Source organism: Ascaphus truei, chromosome 11 (genome assembly GCF_040206685.1).
Source record: "Ascaphus truei isolate aAscTru1 chromosome 11, aAscTru1.hap1, whole genome shotgun sequence".
Lineage (NCBI taxonomy): Eukaryota > Metazoa > Chordata > Amphibia > Anura > Ascaphidae > Ascaphus > Ascaphus truei.
In genome coordinates this window covers 46,280,882-46,303,823 of record NC_134493.1, presented here as the reverse complement: position 1 = coordinate 46,303,823, position 22,942 = coordinate 46,280,882, and the positions used below count along the sequence as shown (strand labels likewise).

At 44.8% G+C, this 22,942-nt stretch overlaps 1 protein-coding gene across 4 annotated transcripts in view; it reads left to right on the top strand.

Annotated features, from left to right (window-relative positions):
* VPS35L (VPS35 endosomal protein sorting factor like) overlaps positions 1 to 22,454 on the top strand; it is a 57,730-nt gene extending 35,276 nt beyond the window's left edge. For 2 of the 4 annotated variants that reach the window (XM_075566042.1, XM_075566041.1), the window contains exons 26-32: positions 1,012 to 1,126; positions 6,257 to 6,396; positions 7,107 to 7,272; positions 9,730 to 9,848; positions 15,371 to 15,409; positions 21,048 to 21,194; positions 22,099 to 22,454. In XM_075566042.1, coding sequence (XP_075422157.1) covers positions 1,012 to 1,126; positions 6,257 to 6,396; positions 7,107 to 7,272; positions 9,730 to 9,848; positions 15,371 to 15,409; positions 21,048 to 21,194; positions 22,099 to 22,197 — 825 coding nt within the window. In that variant the 3' untranslated portion in view covers positions 22,198 to 22,454. The remainder of the gene's footprint in view (positions 1 to 1,011; positions 1,127 to 6,256; positions 6,397 to 7,106; positions 7,273 to 9,729; positions 9,849 to 15,370; positions 15,410 to 21,047; positions 21,195 to 22,098) is intronic. The other 2 variants (XM_075566045.1, XM_075566044.1) reach the window with 1 other exon arrangement.
* The last annotated feature ends 488 nt before the right edge of the window (positions 22,455 to 22,942 follow it).

Sequence of the window (22,942 nt, the reverse complement as noted above, 5' to 3'; positions counted from 1 at the left end):
CGTACGATGTGCGTCCTTGTGGGTCTGCTCATTTTCTAGGGGGAGTTTTGTGACCTAAGCGGAAGAGGAGGAAGATGGAAGCGATTCTACGTGAGAGAAATCACATGATCGCTAGTGCCGGTGGGGCTGTGATCACGGTGCTGGCGGGACCCCCTGGCACTGAGTGGGTTTAGACAAACGCATTTGTGTGCAATGATTATTAATAGACTATGGCCCAGACACAGTAAGCTCTGTTAGACTGTGTAACGTGACATTATTCTAAATAAACATCATGTTAATAGTGACGCTTAACCACTAAAGTGAATAATTTGGTGGTTAAACCAGTTTGCCAGTTAAATAGCATAACGTTCATTTTTAGGCGTCCATGATAATGAGATGCAAAAGAGGCCTTTACCCTAATATCGCCTACCCACTAAGGTCCGTTAAGTTTAAGGCGGGGGCTTCCCAGTATGCTTGGCAGGTCGTACCTAAACTTGCCGTCATTCTCCTCCACACCCGGGAAAGGGCTTTCTGACTAGAGATCGAGAGACCAGTTTAGTAGAGTACCCCATATCCAGGTATCTCAGCTGTGTTCAGTTACCTCTCCCCATGTTGTATAGGTGAGTCAGTGGGTACCTTCCTAAAATCCATCTCTCCTCCTCCTCTCCAGAAGAAGCCCTGGGTCTGGATGGGAGTAAGGGGAGTAAGGCAACGTTTACACTCAGCTGATATTTTTTATTTTACATGACCTCATTGCTTAAAGCCTATAGACCAATGGTTCCCAACTCAAATCCTCCGGGGCCACCAACAGGTCAAGTTTTTAGGATATCCCTGCTTCAGCAAAGGTGGCTCAGTCATTATGGCCTGTGCTGAAGCAGGGATATCCTGACAACCTGGCTGGTTGGTGGCCCTGGTGGACTGGAGTTGCCCGCCCCTGCTCTAGTCTTTAATAAATATAACCGCCTTAGAAAAGCACCGTGATGCAGGTTACTCATTTACCTGGAAACTTACCACTTCTATGTCTCGCCGCAGGCTTGTGTTGCCTTCTGCTTCATCACCATTCCGTCTCTGAGCAGTATCTTCACGCGGCTCAACCTGTACCTCCACTCCGGCCAGGTGGCTCTTACAAACCAGTGCCTCTCGCAAGGTGAGCGTTCCCTCTGCCTGATCTGTCTGGTCGCTACATTTCAGTTTTTATAATGCGGGACATTGAAATCCAGTATGAAAGTGCGACGTCCTGATGAGTGATTTGCAAACGCTCCCAGCTGAACGGTGTCTCCCGCGTGACCGCTATATTGTTTGGTTTTTATCCTCTCTGCGCTTGGCCGGGCGGGGAAAGACGTGCACTGACCTAACACGTAGCGGTGGGAGAAAGAGTAACGCCTATAGGGGAGGGTGTCGGGGTATTATAAGATAACCAGGCAGTGTCCTAACTTTATCATTGCAATAACTTGGTAAGGTGGCATCTATCGGAAAAGGTAGCTTACACGCTAGTAAAAAAAATCGTAATAGATTTATACTTATTTCATTACATAAGTTCGGGCATTTCACGTCAAGGCGTTAAAATACGGGACAATTATGCGTCCCGACCGCTTTCTGGGACAAGTCAATGACATGAGGGACAGTCCCATATACTGTATACAGGACGTCTGGCAACCCTAGGATTATACAATTCCTACAGAGCGTTCTGCACACATGATGACCCATTAAAGGTTCCTTATGAATCGGCAGCGCTTGGTAAATGTGTTGGTGTCTTGTGGTACTCCTGTACCGTGCATGTAATCCCTTTATAAGCCTTTTCTCTACTTTACCGCATATTCCCACAAATACTAAACATATCATGGAGGTGGCTTCATGCCCTACAGGTGGGGTAAATGTAGGGAACACTGTAAAAAGGACTCGTTCATACAGTATGTGACATCGGGGAAACACATGCTATGATATAAACGTGTAATGTTGCTGTATCACCCCACATGTTGATGACAATATATTGCGTCAGTGACAGCCTTTTGGCGTTTTTTGTGTAGAACCTTCGAGGATTACTTTAATGTTCTGTATCAATTGATTAATTTAAAGCTCGCTAAAATGCATTTCTTTTATTTGGGCAAAATAACTGTGACATCCTTAGACTAATGCAGTGTTTTGCTATTCAAAATTTTAATTGGGATCCCAAAATATATATATGTTCTTGTGACGTGACTGACTGTTGAACAGTTGTTTGTTTACTTCAAGTTCCACAATGATCACTAAGCCACGCTGTGCTGAAAGCTGTGTAATGCGGCTGGTAAACCCTTGTAGGGCTCCATGATAAAATGGGTAAGAAGGAAAGTGTGACACACACTGTTCATTTGCATGTCATTACCCAGAATTCCTGGCTGCAGTGGAAGCACTGTTTGCTAAGAGATGATGGGGGAAAGACCGAGTTTGCAGACATACAAATGCACCACAAGCGGTATTTGCATTTGCTCTGCACTAATTGATTGACTACAAGATAAATGACTGCAGTCAGTGCTCTTGCTCTTGATGCCTCCAGTGAAGGGCCCGCTTTGTATATTGCAGTTGTCCTATCTCCCACAGATCGCTTTAATAACATCAGACACGGAGCCACAATTTAAAACTTCAACTGCATTCCATGCATCCACTGCTCATAACTCCCCAAATGAACCCCCCACCACGGAACACGTGGACCATCTCAAAATCCACCTTCTTCAAGAGGCTAAATTGTTCTCTCTCCTGAATTTTAAAAATGGGACCTCGCTTGGCTTAACTAATGTGTTGTAGTTGTGTATTTTCCTTTTTAGCAGCTCATTACCAGTGCTTTGTGTGGCCCAGTAAGTTCCAGCTGCCGGTGTGAATGCGCTGACACAGGAAGCTGACTGTGGGTTTTGGAGTCCGAATGCCGCTGCAGTTCTTTTTGTTTTGGACACGATGCTCCGGACAGTCCGGACAAAAGGATTTGCAGCCGAGCTGGTGGCTGTAGCCAAATATTCTATGGGAACAAAGGACCTGCAAAGTCAGATGTTGTGTGTTAAAGTTATACAGTTTGCAGCATATCCAAACTTCCACCCTACAGCAGCATTTCAGGTCAACAGTGTGATAATACCAGGACCTCTTCCAGGAGGTGATCTGCTCTGTGAGGGCCATCCAGAGACCCTTGGAGCAGTGTGTGTGTCTCTGTGTATGTGTGTCTCTCTGTGTGTGTGTGTGTGTGTCTCTGTGTGTCTCTGTGTGTGTGTGTGTGTGTGTGTGTGTGTGTCTCTGTGTGTGTGTGTGTGTCTCTGTGTGTGTGTGTGTGTGTGTCTCTGTGTGTGTGTGTGTCTCTGTGTGTGTGTGTGTGTGTGTGTGTGTGTGTCTGTGTGTGTGTGTGTCTCTCTGTGTGTGTGTGTGTGTCTGTGTGTGTGTGTGTGTGTTCAGGTGTATTTACAGATGAGATTGATGCCTTTAATATCAATCCATTGCTAAATTAGCCAGGCTGCTGGCCAACAAGCAGTCACTGCTATTGGCGTTCTAGAGATCAATACGCAGATAGCTCCCTTTATATTGTAGTTAATATTTGCTGTCTGACATGTATTAAGGAGACTACATAATTAATAACCATCATGCCTGTGCTAAGCAAGACAGCTTCGCTCTATCCAGAGAGTCTTTTATTTCTCTCCAGCTGCCATGTTTTGTAAGAGCGGTCAAGCAAAGGAAACAGTTTATCTACTTCCTTGGGTAGCTTAAAACACTATCATTTTATGACACACGTCTTATTTTGACGTAGTAATGTATTAAAAGGGATTTCCCACCAAAGTGAGCTAATGACCCTGACATGATCAATCAGTTAAATGTAAGTGTTTGTTTTAAAATAATAATTGTTTTAAACGTTTAATGACTCTATTAGTAACCAAATACTATCAATGATTTTTACGGCGTATTTGTTCCAAGGATCCTCCCCACGTCAGTTCCCGAGATATTCGTAGTTTGCTGTTTCTGTGACACGCAAAGTACTACAAATATGGCCATGTGGTCCCCAGTAGGAAGCCAGAAGATGCTCTCCTGGTGATGTTGTGATTCTCTGGTGCCTTCCAGGATGAGGCTTACCCCGGCAGCCATTTTGTCTCCACCTCCAAGTATTCTTGTCTGGTGGATAAAAACCACTAATATCTCGGGAGTCGAGGATCACCAATTGCTTCTTTAAGCTTTACAGTGCCCTAATGACATACCTGGTTTGGCATGGACCTTGGCACGGCAGAGGCCCTTATGATGGACCAGGTACGTCACGAGTACTTGCTCATCTTCTGGGGGTAGGTCCGGCTGATCCAAACGCACGGGAGAGCTCCCTTCACGTCTGTTTGCCGGGCCTGGGCGCGTCATGCGTTTGCTCCAGGAGCGATCACATGATGCAGAAGTGCTGGGGGTCCGGTGGCACCCTAATAATGCCTCTTTTAGACGAGGCTTAGAAAAACCTTAATTTGAGTTACCGCTATGGGGGGCCGGGTTGCTGATATAATTTGACAAACCTTTTCCCGGTCCTCTCCCGCGTGTGTTCTCCTGATCTGAGCAGCTGTGCTGTATCCTATACAGATTTACCAGGCATGTACTACATCCTAAAAATAACTATAATATGCCTGAAATAGAATGCAGGGCCTCCGCTGTACTTCACTGTACTTTGGCCAGTAAAGTAAGTGTTTGTGCCGCTTAATGGTTAGAGGAGTAGGTTATTGGTGAGAACACTGCCCTTTAAAGCGAGTGAATCCAGTTAAAAAGCCTCTTATTGTGGCCTTGGGCAAGTCACGTTATCTCCGTGCACCAGGCACCAAAATTAGATTGCAAGCTTTTTCCGGGCAGGGACTCTTTGTGCCTGCAAAATGTTATATATAGCACTGTGCATACGGTCATATGAGAGCTATTATTATGAATTCCATTAGAACATTATAGAAGAGTTAATACTGCATTTAAAGTAGCACTGCCCTAATCTCGCTGCCATGTTTTTAAGGAAAATGTTTGTACCCACCAGACATTTTTGTTGGGATGTAAATAATTACCTTCAGGATCAAGAGGTAGAAACTGCATAGAAAGTGCAACTATCCCGGACGTTCTTGAGCTAATAATGGTGAGGTTCTGATTGTGGGGAAAGGAAAACAGGAGAGGGAATCGCTCCTTTAATTCAATATATATTTTGCTCTAGACCACATTCCACATTGCATTTGGGCTATTTATATAGTGCACAATATTAATGACCATATCAAATGAGTTGTGTTGATCACATACAAAAACAGCCTGTGCTCCAAAGACAGCTGCAGGATTAACAGCCCATCGCCCCCTTCAATGAACCTTTTTGCTTAACATTTCATGAATTAAGTAGAAATAGCCGTGTTAGTCCAGTTGCGATAGTGCAGAGTAAATGAGTACTTCAGTATTGGGTGATAACTTTTTTTTTTTATTATTATTATTTGGGCTAACCATTGATATTACAAGACAAGCTTTCAAGAGTTCTCCTCTCTTCTTCTCGCACGCACCGATTTCATTTCCAGTGACTTGGGTGCCATTACAAAAGGATCTTTGCCTTCCAAGTGCCAAGGTCGGACCATACTTTTCCATCAGATGTTAATATGTATGATGGAAAGTGGGCACAGTCCGTTTCAGCCGGTCACATTTGGATGCGTTTCAGAGTAGCCGAGACAGACAAAGGGTGTGTTGGAACAGCATGCTCTTTGAAGTGGGAGCACCATTATCACTCGCTAATCCCTTGGCTGCCCAAGGAGCTAGCAACTCAGTGCATCGCTGGCCTCTCTGGCTTTTGAAGTGACCACACCTGAATGTCACCTTCTGTACTTTACAAATCAATGTACTTCCCTTTGTCCTGCAAACCCATAACATAATATTGTATTCGAATCGTTGTGCCTGTAAAATGCTCCGAAAAAGTCCTATAGTAAATTCCTATTGGCCTTGTAGATGAGAACGGTAGATTAATGTATCAACAGAGGCATTCGGGTCAAATGAAAGACCCTTACACCTTCCCTGACGTGGACAAGCGGCTTCACAGCATATTGAATATGGGCTGGAGAGTTGGGCCATAGATATATTGGGACCACGTATGGTCCATTCCAAGCTGCAAAGGTTCTGCAAATATTGAACTATCCAGTATATGGACAATATGATGGGTTTTTAAGGAGTGTCTATTTTAGCAACCCTAACTGTTGCATTGCAGTGGAAATATTCACATTTCATGAGGGTTTATTATTTTCTTTATATCAACATTTCTAATACAGATATTCCTCTTTTCTTGCTGCAGCGGATGCCTTTTTCAAAGCCGCCGTAAGCCTTGTTCCGGAGGTCCCGAAGACTATTAATATAGACGGGAAGATGCGGTCCTCAGAAGCGTTTCTCCTAGAATTCCTCAGTAACTTCTTCTCTACGCTGCTAGTTGTACCTGTAAGTACCGGGGGTTTATACGACAATAACAATTGTTTAACTCGCGCAAACGAATGGATTCTGACAGTGGCTGCAGTTCTTTCAAATAAGCAAAATCCCTGCCAATCCACCCCTCAATTATCGGACTTCTACCCATTTTGCTGATGTGTTTAAAATCTCACTTTGTAAAACGGTTCGGTCGCTCGATCTCCGAGGTGGTGAACGGTTTTACACAGAATCTTTAATTCCATTCGTTTGAGAAATTAAGCGATCTGTTAATTGCTAGAACACTTTCTGAAATACTAGAAATGTGTGCAAGTTGCACGCAAAGTCGTGAGCTAGATAACACGTCCCCTTTTCAGCCGCGGAACAAAAACACTACTAAGCAATTCGCCAAACTGCGCACTGCAGTTTCTCTTCTAAATTGGGACTTTCTCTAAAATCGCTCTATTTATTAAATACAGAGATGAACTGGGCACACGTGCTCGCTGTCTGGCAATATTTTGCTAAAAAGTTTGCGAAATCTCTAAATCTAAGATTAATTTGCGACATTATTAGGCTGGGCAAAATGTTCCTCCAGGAATCGAAATTGGAGATAAAAATAATAAATAAAAATTAAAAATATTGCTGCTGTGTCTTGGCTAGTTTTGCTTGTCTCTATACCAGAGTATTAGTTTTCAGTAGAGTTGCACTGGGTGCTATTTGCTTGGTGTACATGCCTTTTTCTTTAGGATCATCCAGAACAAGGTGTCCTATTCCTGGTCCGAGGCCTTTTAAACGTTATTGAAGATTATACCTGGGAAGAGAACAGCGATGATAAGGTTCGGCTCTACACCAACGTGTTGCACCTACTTGCTGCGCTAAGTGAAGAGAGCTATCTCTATCATGTGGACAAAGGTACCGGGTCTTATTTCCCTAAGGTTTTTATTTATAATGATTTATTTTTTCCCAGTTGAACTATTTTTTGTTTCTAAAGATGTAAAAGAAACCAAGCTTTGGACACCGTAACATACCGTATCAGAATTATACTCAAGTGGGATATAGTCTCTGTATATAGTTCTTATTTGAGAAACCTGTTGATTCTCATTGGCAAGGAAAGATGACAAAAAGAAAACCAGAATATACAGTTCATCAATAGCGATGCCTGCGTGATCTTGATTTAACTTTCCCGGGTAGTACTGCTAGTACAGATGTAAAAACCGTTACAAAAACAGGCAAGAACAGGAACGTCTAGAGCAGTGTTTTTCAACAGGTATTCCTAGGAGCCCTTGGTTTCCTCGGGCATCCCTAAAGGGTTTCCTGCCATTTTCAGGTCAAATTGTACCAAATACAGAACAATTTACAATGCATCTGACATGCTATTATAGGGTTGGGGTTCCTTACAATGCATCTGATCTCAGACGCACTATTAGAGAGGGTTGGGGTGCCTTACAATGCATCTGATCTCAGACGCGCTATTAGAGAGGGTTGGGGTTCCTTACAATGCATCTGATCTCAGGCGCGCTATTAGAGAGGGTTGGGGTTCCTTACAATGCATCTGATCTCAGACGCGCTATTAGAGAGGGTTGGGGTTCCTTACAATGCATCTGATCTCAGGCGCGCTATTAGAGAGGGTTGGGGTTCCTTACAATGAATCTGATCTCAGGCGCGCTATTAGAGAGGGTTGGGGTTCCTTACAATGCATCTGATCTCAGACGCGCTATTATAGAGGGTTGGGGTTTCTTACAATGTCCCGGGTCCCAAATTAAAAACGGGGACTTTTTAAAAATGTTTATTATTGGTGTTTGCCGATGGTGCATGCGCAGCCGGCAAATGCCTATTACACACGTGTGGCTGCAAGTTGACAGTTGCTCGTACGCATGCGCAGTTGGCCCTCGCCGTTCGCAAGCCTGGAATTCGTCCCGAGACAAATATGGTCACCCTATTCTTATCTGCCTCTACATTCTATGTGTCTATGGCAGGCACCCCTGGCAGGCACCCCTGGCACTGATGGGGGTTGGTGTTCAGTAAATGCATCCCCTTAATTTTGTGCGTTCCAAGTTAACTGGGCTATTTATTCCCAAGCCTTTTGCTCTTGGCGAGACCTTCCACCAGCTGCTGCTTCCAATTGACATATCTGTTTCGCTCGTGTACTGTGCACACAAGCTGTAAACCCTAAAATAAAATGCTTTGAAGCGTCCTAATCTTCGTAGAACATAATACCGCCTCTGTGTACCGTGCTGATCCGTAAACATCGTGTTAGTGGGGGAAAGCTATTGTGCGCATCAATAACAAAAAGCCCTTCAAACAATGGACGGCTTATTTACCAAATCATTCCACTGTCAACAAGGGCTTTAGAGCAGCTATTTTACTGTCCGGGAACTGAAGGGTTTACAGACATGCTAACAAAAATATCCCAAACCCGGGGGATTACAGCAGCAGTCTGCGCTGAGCACCAATTCTTTTATTTTTACTTGGGCAGGAGAGCTCAACTCCAGTTCTCAAGGGCCATCTAACACATCGTTTTATCAGGATTTCCCTGCCTCAGCACAGGTGGCTCAGTCTTCAACTGAGCCACTGATTGAGCCACCTGTGCTGAAGCTTGGATATCCTGAAAACCAGGGGGGGTGTTGTCTTAAGAACTGGAGTTGAGCACCCCTGATTTAAGAGATCTCTTCCCAACCCTCTGTTTTTTGATTGATATTTCCAGCACTAATATCCCCCTCAGCATCACTTTAAGTGTCCGGGAGACTGAAATTGAGCTTCTCTGAGCCCAGTGCAGCCCAAGGCCACGTTTATGGTGGCTGCGCACGCACACGCCTGTCGCTCGCACGATTTGCGTACATAGTGTTTGCGCGTGGCCGTGACGTCACACGAGCGGTCCGCCCTCATTGGCTGAACCACGCACCTGGCCCTGCCGTCGCGCGGCAAAGACAAAATTGTTTGTCTGGCCGGTGATTGCACGCGCAGTCGCTCGCTCTATGGCCTGCCTTGGCGGTATGGCCTTTTTGTTTGCGGCGCGCACACACGCCGCCACTATAATCGCAGCCTACGGCCACGGATATAGTGCGGGCGCGCCCAGTGCAGCCTAAAGGCTACTAGAAGAGGTGATGGAGATGAAGAAAATCATGATTTTTAAAACTAAAATTAATTGGCTTAAAATGAAAAGCTACAGGCCCCCTCCCTCCCTCCCTCCCACCCCCCAACAGCTGGTAAACTGTCTAGTAGAGGAATTACATTTCTGTTGAGCTGTACATATCGATCTCAGTATAATATATTATTACCCACGGGCGTATAAACGGCAGCTGATATGTCTGTATTGGAACAGTCCGATGTGCCTGTGTGTTCTGAATTCCGACCTTTTTGTTTCCTCAGTTGATTCCAACGATAACCTCTATGGCGGAGACGCCAAGTTCCTGGCAGAAATCAACCGGCTGTGTGAGACGGTAATAGCACAGATTTTGGACCACCTGAAGGCACTCGGGAAGGAGAAGGTACGGGGCCCATCGTTCTTTCTTAAACCCTGGGAAACGTAGTCAAGTGTTGCCAATGTCTTATTCGTAGGAATGAAATGGCGTTCCCTTGTGGGGTACTGCTATTTCTCAGCATAACTTGGAAGGGTTGTCGGTAGCTGCCACCCTTACCACCATGCCAATATGTCATTGGTTTTTACTACTGTGTGTTGGCGTTGGAGTCAAATGTAACGAACTTGGTGTTTTTAAGGGCAAAAGTTACCCGGATCCCTAACAAAAGAGAAATTAATTTCTCTTACAAACACTGCAATAAATAATGCAACTCTCAATAAAGAAGTGTGGTGAAAGCAGTTAATACTCTAGCCCCATTCCGAACAATGTAACCCCTTTTCGCTGCTGCTATATAATTTTATAAGACCCTCAAACAATAATTGTTTGATATGGACTTTCTTGTTGATCCCCAACGCAGTGGCTCCGAGCTCTCCCATGAAAACCGCCTTGAACGAATACAATTTACACACATTTCTAATCGGACTTGATGTGTAAAAGTTAGAAGAATACTTGTCGATAGTACCAGCAGGTCCTGGAGCGGTAGCTTGCTATTTTCATGATCCCGTGGCTTCTGAGATGCTTACCGGTAAAAATAGGGCGCTGCAGTACCCTCCAGGGGAAACAAAATGGCGGTTTAAATCTCCCACACCACACAGGCCAATAGGAAGCCGCAACATCATCTGCTGCAAATTCCGATTGGCCCGCATAACGCAGGGGACTTAAAAACCAACAAGAACCGGCGCTACCTTCACCGATAACCGGGGGTTTCCCAGAGCAGAAAATAATGCATTCAGCCCCGGGCAACCCCTGGTAACAAAAAAGGAGATAGCTGGGGTAGGGAGGGGGATGGGAAAGACAGAAGGGGAGAGAGAGATAAGACTGTTTTATCAGTATCGTGCACAAATACATCCGTAAAATCCCAGCAGGGTTCAGCTCGTGGCCACCTCTGGGGACATTAGAAGTCTGTCTCAATGCAAAGCCACTTGCAGTCTTATGTGCATCTGTAGATCATTTATACCAGTAGTGACCAACTCCAGTCCTCAAGGGTTCACCAACAGGTCAGGTTTTCAGGATATCCCTGCATCAGCACAAGTGGCTCAATCAGAGGCTCAGTTGACTGAGCCTCTGATTGAGCCACTTGTGCTGAAGCAGGGACTGATTGAGCCAGTTGTGCTGAAGGAGTGTGAATTGGCCACCTGTGCTGAAGCAGGGATATCCTGAAGACCTGACCTGTTGTTGGGGGGGGAGGGGGTTGCAGGGAGAATGGGGGCTTGAGGACTGGAGTTGTCCCCACTTCCCCTGGTTTATACTTTATTATGATACTACAAACTGTTCTAAGTAAACAGCACTGCAAGTCCAGCTGTGTGTTCCTGCTCGTGACCTCATCGGATAATTAGTAACAGATTTGTCCTGACGCCTTGAGTGTGGTGATCATAAAGTGAGCTAAACGTCCTCCCCTGCTAGAGGCGACCTTGTTCTCCCAAAGTTCAGAGCGACAAGAGAAGACACATGACCATAGGTGGCCCATCAGCGGATCCAATTTCTGTAATGCGACTTTGTAGCTTTGGGGAGGAATATATGGCATTGAACCATTGAATCGTTGAACTGGGATGACTTTGCATAACAGGCAGTCCTGGCAGCGAAAGCAGTATATAGTATATTGGAACCCGCACTGCACGGCCGATACTGGATATCGGGCCCGGGCTGAAGTTCTTTAATAAGGAGCCGGGGCCCATGCTTCTCTCTGTCTCCGGTACTGAGGGCCTGTTTTTCCTTTCCGACCCCAATCAACAACTAGGGTCAGCACCATGAGCCAGGCATGGTGTGTGTTCTTAACTTACCATTAGAAGTATTATGCATTTATTTTATGTACATACATGTCTTATTTTTAACTTCCCCAAGTTCAACCAAAATCACACAGTCTAGTCTTATGAGGACAATCCTATTTGGGACACTTTTAGGCTGATAATTCAATGCCTGCTTATTGTTGGGTAACATGTCTAATTCCATCTCTTGCAGTGAGCTCACACAGTGCAAACAATACTTGCAATTTTGGGGGTTACCAAATAAAAGTTAAAACGCCTAAACCCCAAGATCACCGCACACATCTCACGTTATGCTCACATTTGATCATTATTGACCCTTTCGTGTCACTTCTATCATGCTGAATCAAAGCCTGCACATCCTCTATTTCTAATACTTCATTTAAATGGGGGTTCTAGTGACCTGTTTTGGGCAAATGTTAACCCACCAGCTCAGGGTAAAAAAAAAAATGAAATTAGTAGTTAGGACTTGCCTGATTTGGGGTTATCTTGGAGTGACAGGCAAGATTATTAAACTTTGGTCCAAGTATGTAACTGAAACCCCCTATTTAAATGAAATCTTAGAAATATTGACGTGCTTCTTTTATGTAGCATGATTTAAGTAATAAGAAAGGGTTAATGATTGACATTCTAGTAATTTTGGGATGTTGATTTATTTGCTCTTATCTATGGTATTTTATTTAATCTGTGTGAGCTAGCCAATAGCAATAATAAGAAAGTTACTTATTAATATTTAATAACTTTGCATTTGAACTCCCATTATTGCCATGGATCCAGGAGTACGTTGCAGAGAAACGCTTGGTGAACCTCCCTGGCAGCAAATGGGTTAATACGGGGGTTCTCCACTCCAGTCCTCAAGGTTTTTAGGACTGAGCCACTGATTGAGCCACCTGCGCTGAAGCAGGGACTGATTGAGCCACCTGCGCTGAAGCAGGGACTGATTGAGCCACCTGCACTGAAGCAGGGATATCCTTAAAACCTGGCCTGTTGGTGGCCCTTGAGAACTGGAGTTGAGAACCCCCCCTGGGTTAATAGAATGAAACCTTTGCTTTGTTTGCTCCGTTACTTGATTTACACACAAGTCAGCAGGACTAGCGAATATCACCTCTCTTTCTCTGCAGTAATCCTACAAGACCCATCTCTATTCCACGCAGAGCTGCCTGTATTTGCTCCTCAGTAGCACGGCTAGGAGACCAATCCTTTTAGTGGGCAAATAAAAGCTGCCATTTTTTTCAGCCTGCTTTTTAACACCTTTCTGACACTGGTATTAGCTGCAATACTACTCCCCTCTTTTTTTTTTTTTTTGTTTTTTTTTTTTAAATATGTAAAGCATGTAACACTGTATAATTCTATATTCTTACCTAAGCTGGCAATCGTTTGGTGATCCTGTTATAAATGTGTAAATATCCTGATTGTGTGTGTGTGCCTAACCTAAAGGTCACTTTTCCGTTTTAATCAGTCCTTCAGTCAGTGTAACGCAGCAGCTACAATGTATTCTTATATTACGAAGGTAGCAATATCTATTACAGCTTGCAGCTCAAACTGCTGGGAACATTTGTAACAAATTATCTCAAACAGGAAAGTGTTGCAAGATCTTGCACTGCTGGGGAGGTGGGATAAAACCTGCTAAAGAAACCAAAGGATGCTTTAATACTAATTAAAAATGGCATTAAGAGTTGAATAAAAAAAAAACAGTCACTATTATCTAATACTATATAAAACATTGAGATGTAACATGTTTTGCTGCTTTAAATGCCTATAAAAGTCGCCAGCTTTGTAATATGTCATCCCTTTCACACTACAGTGGTTAAATCCCTATTTTATGACTCCCCCAGTCATATTTTACTTAGTGTCTTGAAGCAATGTTAATATTTCTATCTGGAACACAGCTGATAAAGGTAAAGTGATGCTGCACAGTCTTCCCTCTGACTTGGGATTGCGCCATAGCTGGCTACCATGGCAACGGGCCATTATTTTGAGATGGATGGATCCCACATGCCACCGGGAAATGGAATTGGGCCTCCGATCCATCAGGCTGTGTTAAGCTGCCTCCCTCCCCGTGCCGGCTCATACGTTCTCACATGATGCGTGGATGGAATTGGCTTTGCTGACACTGATGGGTATTGTCATTTCCTTTCACTGCGCCGCGCTAATGTAGACGATTGGCTGTGGATAATGTCTCCTGGACTTCTATGGAGCTGAAGTCAAGTGTGAAACAGTGGTCATTATTGCAGTGCGTTTCCTGCGGCTGTGCTGTTACTTCCAACGCTCTTACGCTAATTGCATTACTCAAGTGCTTTGGGTTGCCATCTTCCTGTGCTTAAGACACCCGGAATTAAATTGCAAGCTCTGTGACACGGACTCGTGCCTGCAGAATTCTACAGTATGTGATGTGATATATATCTATATCTACTATATATTTCTGAAAGCGTCCTATGTGGCTTGACTGATGCACGCAGACACACCCCCCCCACACACACACACACACTGACTGACTGCCGCACGCACGCACACACTGACTGCCGCACACACACACTGACTTAGGCGCACACGCACGCACACACTGACTGTGTGTGTGTGCGTGAGTCAGTCTGTGTGTGTGTTTGTGTTTCTGCGTCAGACTCACTGACGCGCGCGCACACACACAGTGACTGACTGACACACACACAATGACTGACGCACACACACTGCATGAAGCTGTAAAGAGGGACAAACAGAGCTGTAAAGGAGGGAGGGAGGGGGACTGGATTGATGTGAATGCGGGACAAACAGAGAGAGGGGGGAGGAGAGAGAGAGGAGCGGGAACATTACATCCCGGGCAACGCCGGGTCTCTCAGCTAGTATATATATCACTATTATAATATAAAATAATCTGAGACGAACGGTAAACCAAACAGCTACATGTACGCCTCCTCAACGTGTAAGGCCTCGGCCATGCTCCCTGCTGGCGCGCTGAGGCGCAGGGAAAGCGGGTGCTTTCCCTGGCCTTGCGGTTGCTTACCGCACGCGCTGTCAGCGGGCTGCCGGGGGCGGGCGCGTCACTGGCCGGGGGCGGTCCAGTGACGTCACGGAGCTGGTTCGCCCTCATTGGGCGAACCGCTCATGTGACCGGCCTGTCGCGCCGGCAAGCGGGGGAATTTTAAATTCCCCTAAGACCTGCGCTTCCGCAAGCGCGCGGAAGCGCAGGTGAGCCCCTACTAAAGCCGCTCTAATTGCGGCTGTAGGGGCTCAGTGCTGAGCGGGAGCGCTCGTCAGCACGCTTCCGCCAGCAAGCGCTAAACATGGCCAAGGCCTAATGCTGGGAAGGTGACGGACTGGTTCTGATGTTCCCGTTAAGTGATGTATCACTGTGGTTTTATACCTGCTTGCACACACCTGCTTTATGAACCAAATAAAGGGAAAATGACGCTTGTAGATGTATTCTGTGCTGCAAGGATTGTTCTCCAAGCGCGGCTGTATTATACGTAGCGCTCAGTAAAAATCCGTAAATGCTGGAAACGCAGAACAAATTACTCAGGTTTTTTTCATGAAAGGAATTCCGCTTTTTACTGATTTACACCCGTTTCTCAATCCACTCGATCTTTTTTTCCGTGAAGGTGTGTTGTTATGAACGCTCTGTGCGTGCGTTGTGGGTCCTGCAGCTGTGAGATTCTGTTCTGTGTGTTACAGAAACTGCTTCAAACAGAGGAGGCCGTCCAACCAGGCAAAGTAATATCGCGCTTTGGTGCTCTCACGTCAGCATTTGTTGTAGTATGTATGTATGTATGTATGTATGTCTTTATTTGTATAGCGCCATAAATGTACATAGCGCTTCACAGTAGTAATACATGTCATATAAATAACAAATATAAATAACAGATCATGGGAATAAGTGCTTCAGACATACTGTAAAAGTAACATTAAGGAAGGAGTCCCTGCTCCGAGGAGCTTACAATCTAATTGGTAGGTAGGGAGAACGTACAGAGACAGTAGGAGGGAATACTAGTATGCGTCTGCAGGGGGCCAAGCTTTGTGTCATGTGTCCATGATTATCCAGTGCTACTCATATGCTTCTTTAAGCAGATGTGTCTTAAGGTGGGTCTTAAAGGTGGATAGCGAGGGGGCTAGTCGGGTATTGAGGGGAAGGGCATTCCAGAGGTGTGGGGCAGAAAGTGAGAAAGGTTTAAGGCGGGAGAGAGCTTTAGATACAAAGGGGGTAGAAAGAAGACATCCTTGAGAAGAACGCAAGAGTCGTGATGGTGTATAGTGAGAAATTAGGGCTGAGATGTAAGGAGGGGCAGAAGAATGTAAAGCTTTAAAAGTGAGCAGTAGAATTGAGTGTGAGATACGCGATTTAATCGGAAGCCAGGAGAGGGATTTCAGGAGGGGAGATGCGGAGACAGATTTAGGAAAGAGTAGAGTGATTCTGGCAGCAGTGTTTAGGATAGATTGTAGGGGAGACAGGTGAGAGGTAGGAAGGCCGGACAGCAGGAGGTTGCAGTAATCGAGACGTGAGAGAATGAGGGCCTGAGTCAGTTTTAGCAGTTGAGTAACAGAGGAAAGGGCGTATCTTTGTGATATTGCGGAGGAAAAAGCGACAAGTTTTAGAAACGTTTTGAATATGAGAGGAGAATGAGAGGGAGGAATCAAGTGTGACCCCTAGGCAGCGTGCTTGGGCTACTGGGTGAATGATCGTATTTCCAATAGCAATGTGGAAGGATGTAGTAGGGCCAGGTTTGGGAGGTAGTATAAGGAGCTCTGTTTTTGCCATGTTAAGTTTCAGTTGGCGGATGGCCATCCAGGATGATATTCCAGAGAGGCATTCAGAAACTTTGGTCTGTATAGCAGGTGTAAGGTCAGGGGTTGAAAGGTAAATTTGTGTGTCGTCAGCATAGAGGTGATATTTAAACCCAAAAGATGTGATTAGGTCACCTAGAGAGAGTGTGTAGAGAGAAAAGAGAAGGGGTCCCAGGACAGAGCCCTGGGGTACCCCCACAGAGAGATCAATAGAGGAGGAGGAGGTGTTAGCAAAAGAGACACTGAAGGTACGATGGGAGAGGTAAGAGGAGATCCAGGATAAAGCTTTGTTCCGAATACCAAGAGTATGGAGAATGTGAAGGAGAAGAGGGTGGTCCACGGTGTCGAATGCTGCAGAGAGGTCGAGTAATATGAGCAGAGTGTAATGACCTCTGTCTTTGGCAGCGTGGAGGTCGTCAGTTATTTTAGTGAGGGCTGTTTCAGTAGAGTGAGCAGTGCGGAAGCCAGATTGTAGAGGGTCTAGTACAGAATAGGTGTTGAGAAAGTGTAGCAATCGAGAGAATACAAGACGTTCAAGGAGTTTGGAGGCAAAAGGCAGGAGGGAGACAGGTCGATAGTTAGAAGGACAGGTAGGGTCAAGCTTGCTGTTTTTGAGTAATGGTATAACGGTTGCATGCTTGAAGGATGAAGGAAAGGTACCAGAGTGGAGGGACGAGTTAAAGATCTGTGTGAGCATAGGGATTATAGAAGGAGCAAGAGGTTTTAGGAGATGGGAGGGAATGGGATCAAGAGGGCAAGTGGTAGAGGGAGAAGAGGAGATCAGCAGTGATACATCCTCCTCCGAGATAGCAGAAAAAGAGTCAAGAAAGACAGGAGGAGAGTTGGGAAGCATTGTGGGATGGGAGGAGGCAACAGATGGGATGTTCTGCCGTATGGACTCCACCTTTTTCTTAAAAAAGTCAGCAAAGTCCTGAGGTGAGATGGAGGAAGAAGAGGAGGCAGCTGAGGGTGGTCTGAGTAGAGAGTCAAAGACAGAAAAGAGACGGCGTGGGTTAGACTTGTGTGTGTTGATTAGTGATGAAAAGTAGGTTTGTTTAGCCTGAAAGAGGGCAGAGTTGAAACAGGATAGCATAAATTTGTAGTGAATGAAGTCTGCGAGCGTATGAGATTTCCTCCAGAGGCGTTCAGAGGAACGAGTGGAGGAACGCAGCATGCGTGTGTGGGAGTTTAGCCAGGGTCTGGGGTTAGAAGGGCGAGAACGGCAGAGAGAAAGTGGGGCATGAAGATCAAGAGAGGAAGATAAGGCAGAGTTGTAGTTCCTGACCAGGTTGTCAGGGTCTGAAGCAGAACTGAGAGAGGAGAGGGAGGAGCGTAAAGTGGAATCAAGAGCTGGTAGGTTAATAGAGCGCAGGTTTCTGCAAAAACGAGGGCGAGATGGAGATGGAGAGAAGCGAGAGAGAGAAAATGAGATGAGGTGATGGTCGGAGAGAGGAAAAGGGGAAATGGAGAAGTCGGAGAGAGAGAAGTTTTTAGTGAAAACCAGGTCTAAGTAGTGGCCATCCTTGTGGGTGCTGGCTGCAGTCCACTGTTGAAGGCCAAAAGAAGAGGTTAGAGAAAGAAAGCGGGAAGCCCAAGAGAGAGAGGGGTCATCAATGTGGCAATTGAAGTCCCCAAGGAGAAGAACAGGGGAGTCTGAGGAGAGAAAGAAAGAGAGCCAGGATTCAAAGTGAGAGAGAAAGGCAGAAGGGGGATGAGTAGAGGTAGGTGGGCGATAGATGACCGCCACATGGACCGGGAGAGGAGAGAAGATCTGGACTGTGAGCCTCGAAGGAGGGAAAAGCAAGAGAGGGGGGAATAGAAACTGTTCTGTAACGGCAGAGAGAGGAGAGCAGGAGCCCCACGCCTCCACCCCTGCCATCAGGGCGCGGAGTGTGGGAGAAGGAAAGGCCACCATAAGAGAGGGCAGCTTCCAGAGCAGAGTCAGACTGCGTGAGCCAGGTCTCAGTTATAGCAAAGAGGAGCAGAGAGTGAGAGAGAAAAAAGTCATGTACAGAGAGGAACTTGTTAGAGAGGGAGCGAGCATTCCAAAGGGCACAGGAGAAAGGAAGAGAGGAGGGTGGGTGGCAGGGGATGGGTATGAGGTTGGAGGGGTTAACACCAGAAGGAGTAGAAGTTGCATGTGGAACGTGAGGACGAGAGCAACTAGAAATAAGGCAGGGACCAGGATTGGGAGAGATATCCCCAGAAGCAAGGAGGAGAAGCATGGACAGAAAGAGAATGTGTGAGGATGATTTGTAGGTGTGTGTTTTAGTGCAGGAGGTATAGCTGTATGGTGACAGAGGGCGCAGGTAAGAGAGTAGTTCATGTGAACTGAGAAGTGGTGAAGTAAGGAGAGATGGTGAAATATGAATAGAGTTAGAGACATGATGAGGCTGGTGGAAGGAAGTGCATAATTTGATAATAAGTGAGGTTACAGCAAATATAAAAAGTAAAGGCGGCATCACAGCAATAGTAATGTGTTGAGATGTGCAGTGTGGGATGATAACCTCCTTTCCAGCGTAGTATAAATAAGCCTCATGGTGACATTACTTAAAGGGGCAATCCATGCAATATTCTGTTTTTATGTATCAGTTCTGTAGTAGTGGACCATACTTAATTTTTTTTTTTTTTTTTAAATTCCACTTAATGACATTTTTAATGCATTTTAATACACAAGGCATCCTGTGATTTCTATAGCAGGTTTTAGAACTTCCCCAGCAGTGCAAGATCTTTGCAACACGTTCCTGTTTGGGATAATGTGTTGCCAATATTCCCAGCAGTTTGAGCTGCATACTGGAACAATAGATAATGTTACCTTAGTAATATCAGAATACATGGTAGCGGCTAAATTACACTGACTGAAGGATTGATTGAAACTGAAGTGAACCTGGTGAAGCAGGATCTTTGCGGATCAATCACGGGGAGAATGAATCGATCGGCAGCTTAGGTAATTAGTTTTCAATAAAGGCTACATATATTTAAAAAAAAAAAAAAATCCCTCTTTTTTTTTTTTTATATATCTTTTTTTTATTCAGGTGTATACACTTACAAGTCATACAGATACATGTATTGGTGTTCCCGCTGCATTATATGCATATGTATACATACCCATACACATACAGAAACAGCATATACTTGATATCATTTTACGCTATAGAAATATACATTGGGATCTTAGTATGTGTCACATAATTTTTTTCCTTTTTCCTTTATAACTCGGACTCCTAGAAGCCCTAACCACTCCCTCAAACATGGGAGCGCTTATTAAACTAAACGCCAATTGGCGTTAACCTTCTTTGGATCATATCTACATATTATGTTTACTGGGTTTAATTTAGTCTTTGTCTTTAGATAGTGGATTTTAATGAAATTGTTATATTTCTTTATAAGATTCCCTCTTTAATTTAAAAGCACTGAACAATGTTTGGTTCATATACACTTTTCTACAGTACATTCTGATATGTAAAAAAAAATCCATGATTTTCTCAAATGTATTCAGATTTTAATGTTTGGAAAATAAAAACGAAAAAATTCCCAGATTAAAAAAAATAAATAATTCAACAAATAAAAACAGAATAGGCAAAACACTAATAACCAGTGATGCACTAATACCCAGTGATGTTTCTGGGGGGAAAAAGTGTTAAACCGTACACGATTAAAAAAAAAATTTTTTGTTAATAGCAATAAGTAATTTTGCTTTAAATATTGAAATGTGATCGGAGTGTGCGGGTGTTTTTTCTATTAATTATTTTTGCCCCATTCCTAATAACTCCACAATCTCTCTTGGTGATCGTTGTTCATTCCTAGCTTCGTTCCTCCGAGTTACCCCACAAAGCTCGCCCTGCCTAAGCCTGGGAATAGTCAGCACTGCAGAGGTCTTGATATAAACGCCATGTAGGATTTTACATTAAACTCTCACGTTTATATCAAGATCTCTGGAGTGCTGACTATGGCTTTACTTATCTGAACACCGCTTTTGTGGAGATCTTGCGCACTCTGGGCAGGTTACAGCTGAATTAATGGGAGTGCTCCTTCGAATTCACCATTAAAGCAGCAGCCCAAGCTGCCGGGGTTTTTTATTTTATTTTTATAATTCCGCTTTAATATGTGCATCAATACAATCCATACAATGATGAGTAATTAGCTAAGTTTCCGATCAATCCGTTCTCCTCTGATCGGTCGGAGAAGATTTGGCTCGGGGCTCACTAAATGGCTGTCAGTGCAGCAGAAGAGGACCAAAGATGCAAAGTTCTGGGGGGAAGAACATGACCAGGCAGTCACTAGATACAATTGGTGCACTGCTAGAGAGAGGGCAGGGCTCAAAAAGGGGTTGTGCCAAAGCCTGTTTCAGAAGAGAAAGGGGATGTGACTTTGTAAATGGTTGCTATAGAAATAATAAAGGCTTGTTACATTATAATACATTAAAAATATAATTCAGTGTTTAAGAAAAAATGCTACAAGTATTTTCTCATAGTACAGAACTGATTTATTGAAAAAACACACATGTAGGATACTGCTTGATCTGCAGCTTTAAAGCTTGGAAATGTCACCGTCTCTTTTCTTCCCGTAGACTCTAAAGCGTCAGAGCTGCCTGGCCCTGCTGGTCTTTAACAGTATTCTCGCTCACGGTGACCTGAGAAACAACAAGCTTAACCAACTGGCTGTCAATCTTTGGAACCTGGCTCAGAAGCACGGCTTCACCGACACCAAAACCATGGTAATAAGGCCAATAAAAGGGGGGGTTTATAATCGGAGGTTCATCTAAAAAGTGAGGGGAATTGTGTTGGGATGTCTCTTCCACGTGCCTGGGATAGAGGAACATGGCTGGTATAGTATAATTAGTTTGATATTTTTCCTGTCCATTAGATCAGGGGTGCTCGGCTCCAGTCCTTAAGACTGCCCCAACAGGCCAGGTTTTAAGGCTATCCCTGCTTCAGCACAGATGGCACCTGTGCTGAAGCAGGGATAGCCTTAAAACCTGGCCTGTTGGGGTGGTCTTAAGGACTGGAGTTGAGCACCACTGCATTAGGCTGCGGCCAGGGCGACGCCGAGCGGGCGCACGTGCTCAGCCTCATTGCTACAATTTGTTTCTCCAGCGTGAGTGCGCACGGCGCTCAGCTGCATGCAGACAAGTAAATTTGTTTCAGCCGCTCGCTGGCGCGTCACGTGACCAGCTCCGTGACATCATGGTTCCCCCCCCCCCCCCCCCGAGCATGCAACAGGCTGGCTACAAATCCCCCAAGCAAAATGAGCGCAAGCGCGCTCTCACCCTGGCCGCAGCCATAGATAAGCAAGCGAGCAAGGGATTCTGGGAGAGGAATTAGTAACTATACAGCAGTAATTCTGATCTAAAAATGTTTTATAAAGCAGTAGGTTTTTGTTTTTTAAACGTGCAATCGCGCTTGAAGTTGCTTGTTGGTCTATGTAACGTGTTATCACAACATTGATAGGTTGGTTTGCACATTTATGTAAAATAGTATATATATATTTTTACCTTAAGGCTTAACGTGTTTCCTGCTAAAATGGTCTTAATATTGAAGACCTGTGTAGATTAACTCCTCTCTCTATAAATGTATAGGATTTATCTTTTTTTAATGCTATTTTTTTTCCCTCCGTCACAGGTGAAAACTTTGGAATACATCAAGAAAAGAAGCAAACGACCGGAAACAAATCATTTTAATGAACTAGCAGTAAGACTTCCTCTGCAGTCTAGAACCTAATACCCGAGATTGTCATCTAATGCAGCGGTGCTCAACGCCAGTCCTTACGCCCCACCCCTCAAACAGGTCAGGTTTTCAGGATATCCCAGCTTCAGCACAGGTTGCTCAGTCAAAGACGGCCACCTGTGCTGAAGCTGGGATATCCTGAAAACCTGACCTGTTTTGGGGGGCTTGAGGACTGGAATTGAGCCCCCCCTGATCTAATGTATATAAGTGTAAACCAATGCTGAAAAATAAATCATTTACTTTACATTCTCCTTCCTTATCACATGGTTTGTCATGTCGGCCCTCTTTAATTTCCCAGTGTCTTTGCATACACTTCATTTGGAAAACGTGTTGTTTATCAAATAAATAGCAAGCGCTCATTCATTTGAGGTTTAATGCCAAGAGTGCACTAAAATGCACCAAGGTGTATGGAGATAACTGCGCTAGAAAATCAATGTTTCGGTCCCAGTTTGGACCTTTTTGTCTTAAAGGGCCCTGGTGGCGCTGAAACGTTCATCTACAAATAAATCCTCCCCTTTATGCATAACACCACGCGAGTGCCGTTCTCTTGCTTATAAATTGAGCACTGTTAAACTTCTTTTTTTTTTTTTTGCTCGCATCCGGCAATGAAAAGGTTAACCCAGGGGTGGGCAATGCCAGTCCTCAGGAGCTACCAATGGGTCAGGTTTTCAGGGTATCCCTGCTTTAGCACAGGTGGCTCAATCAGTCCCTGCTGCTTGAGCACAGTTGGCTCAGTCTT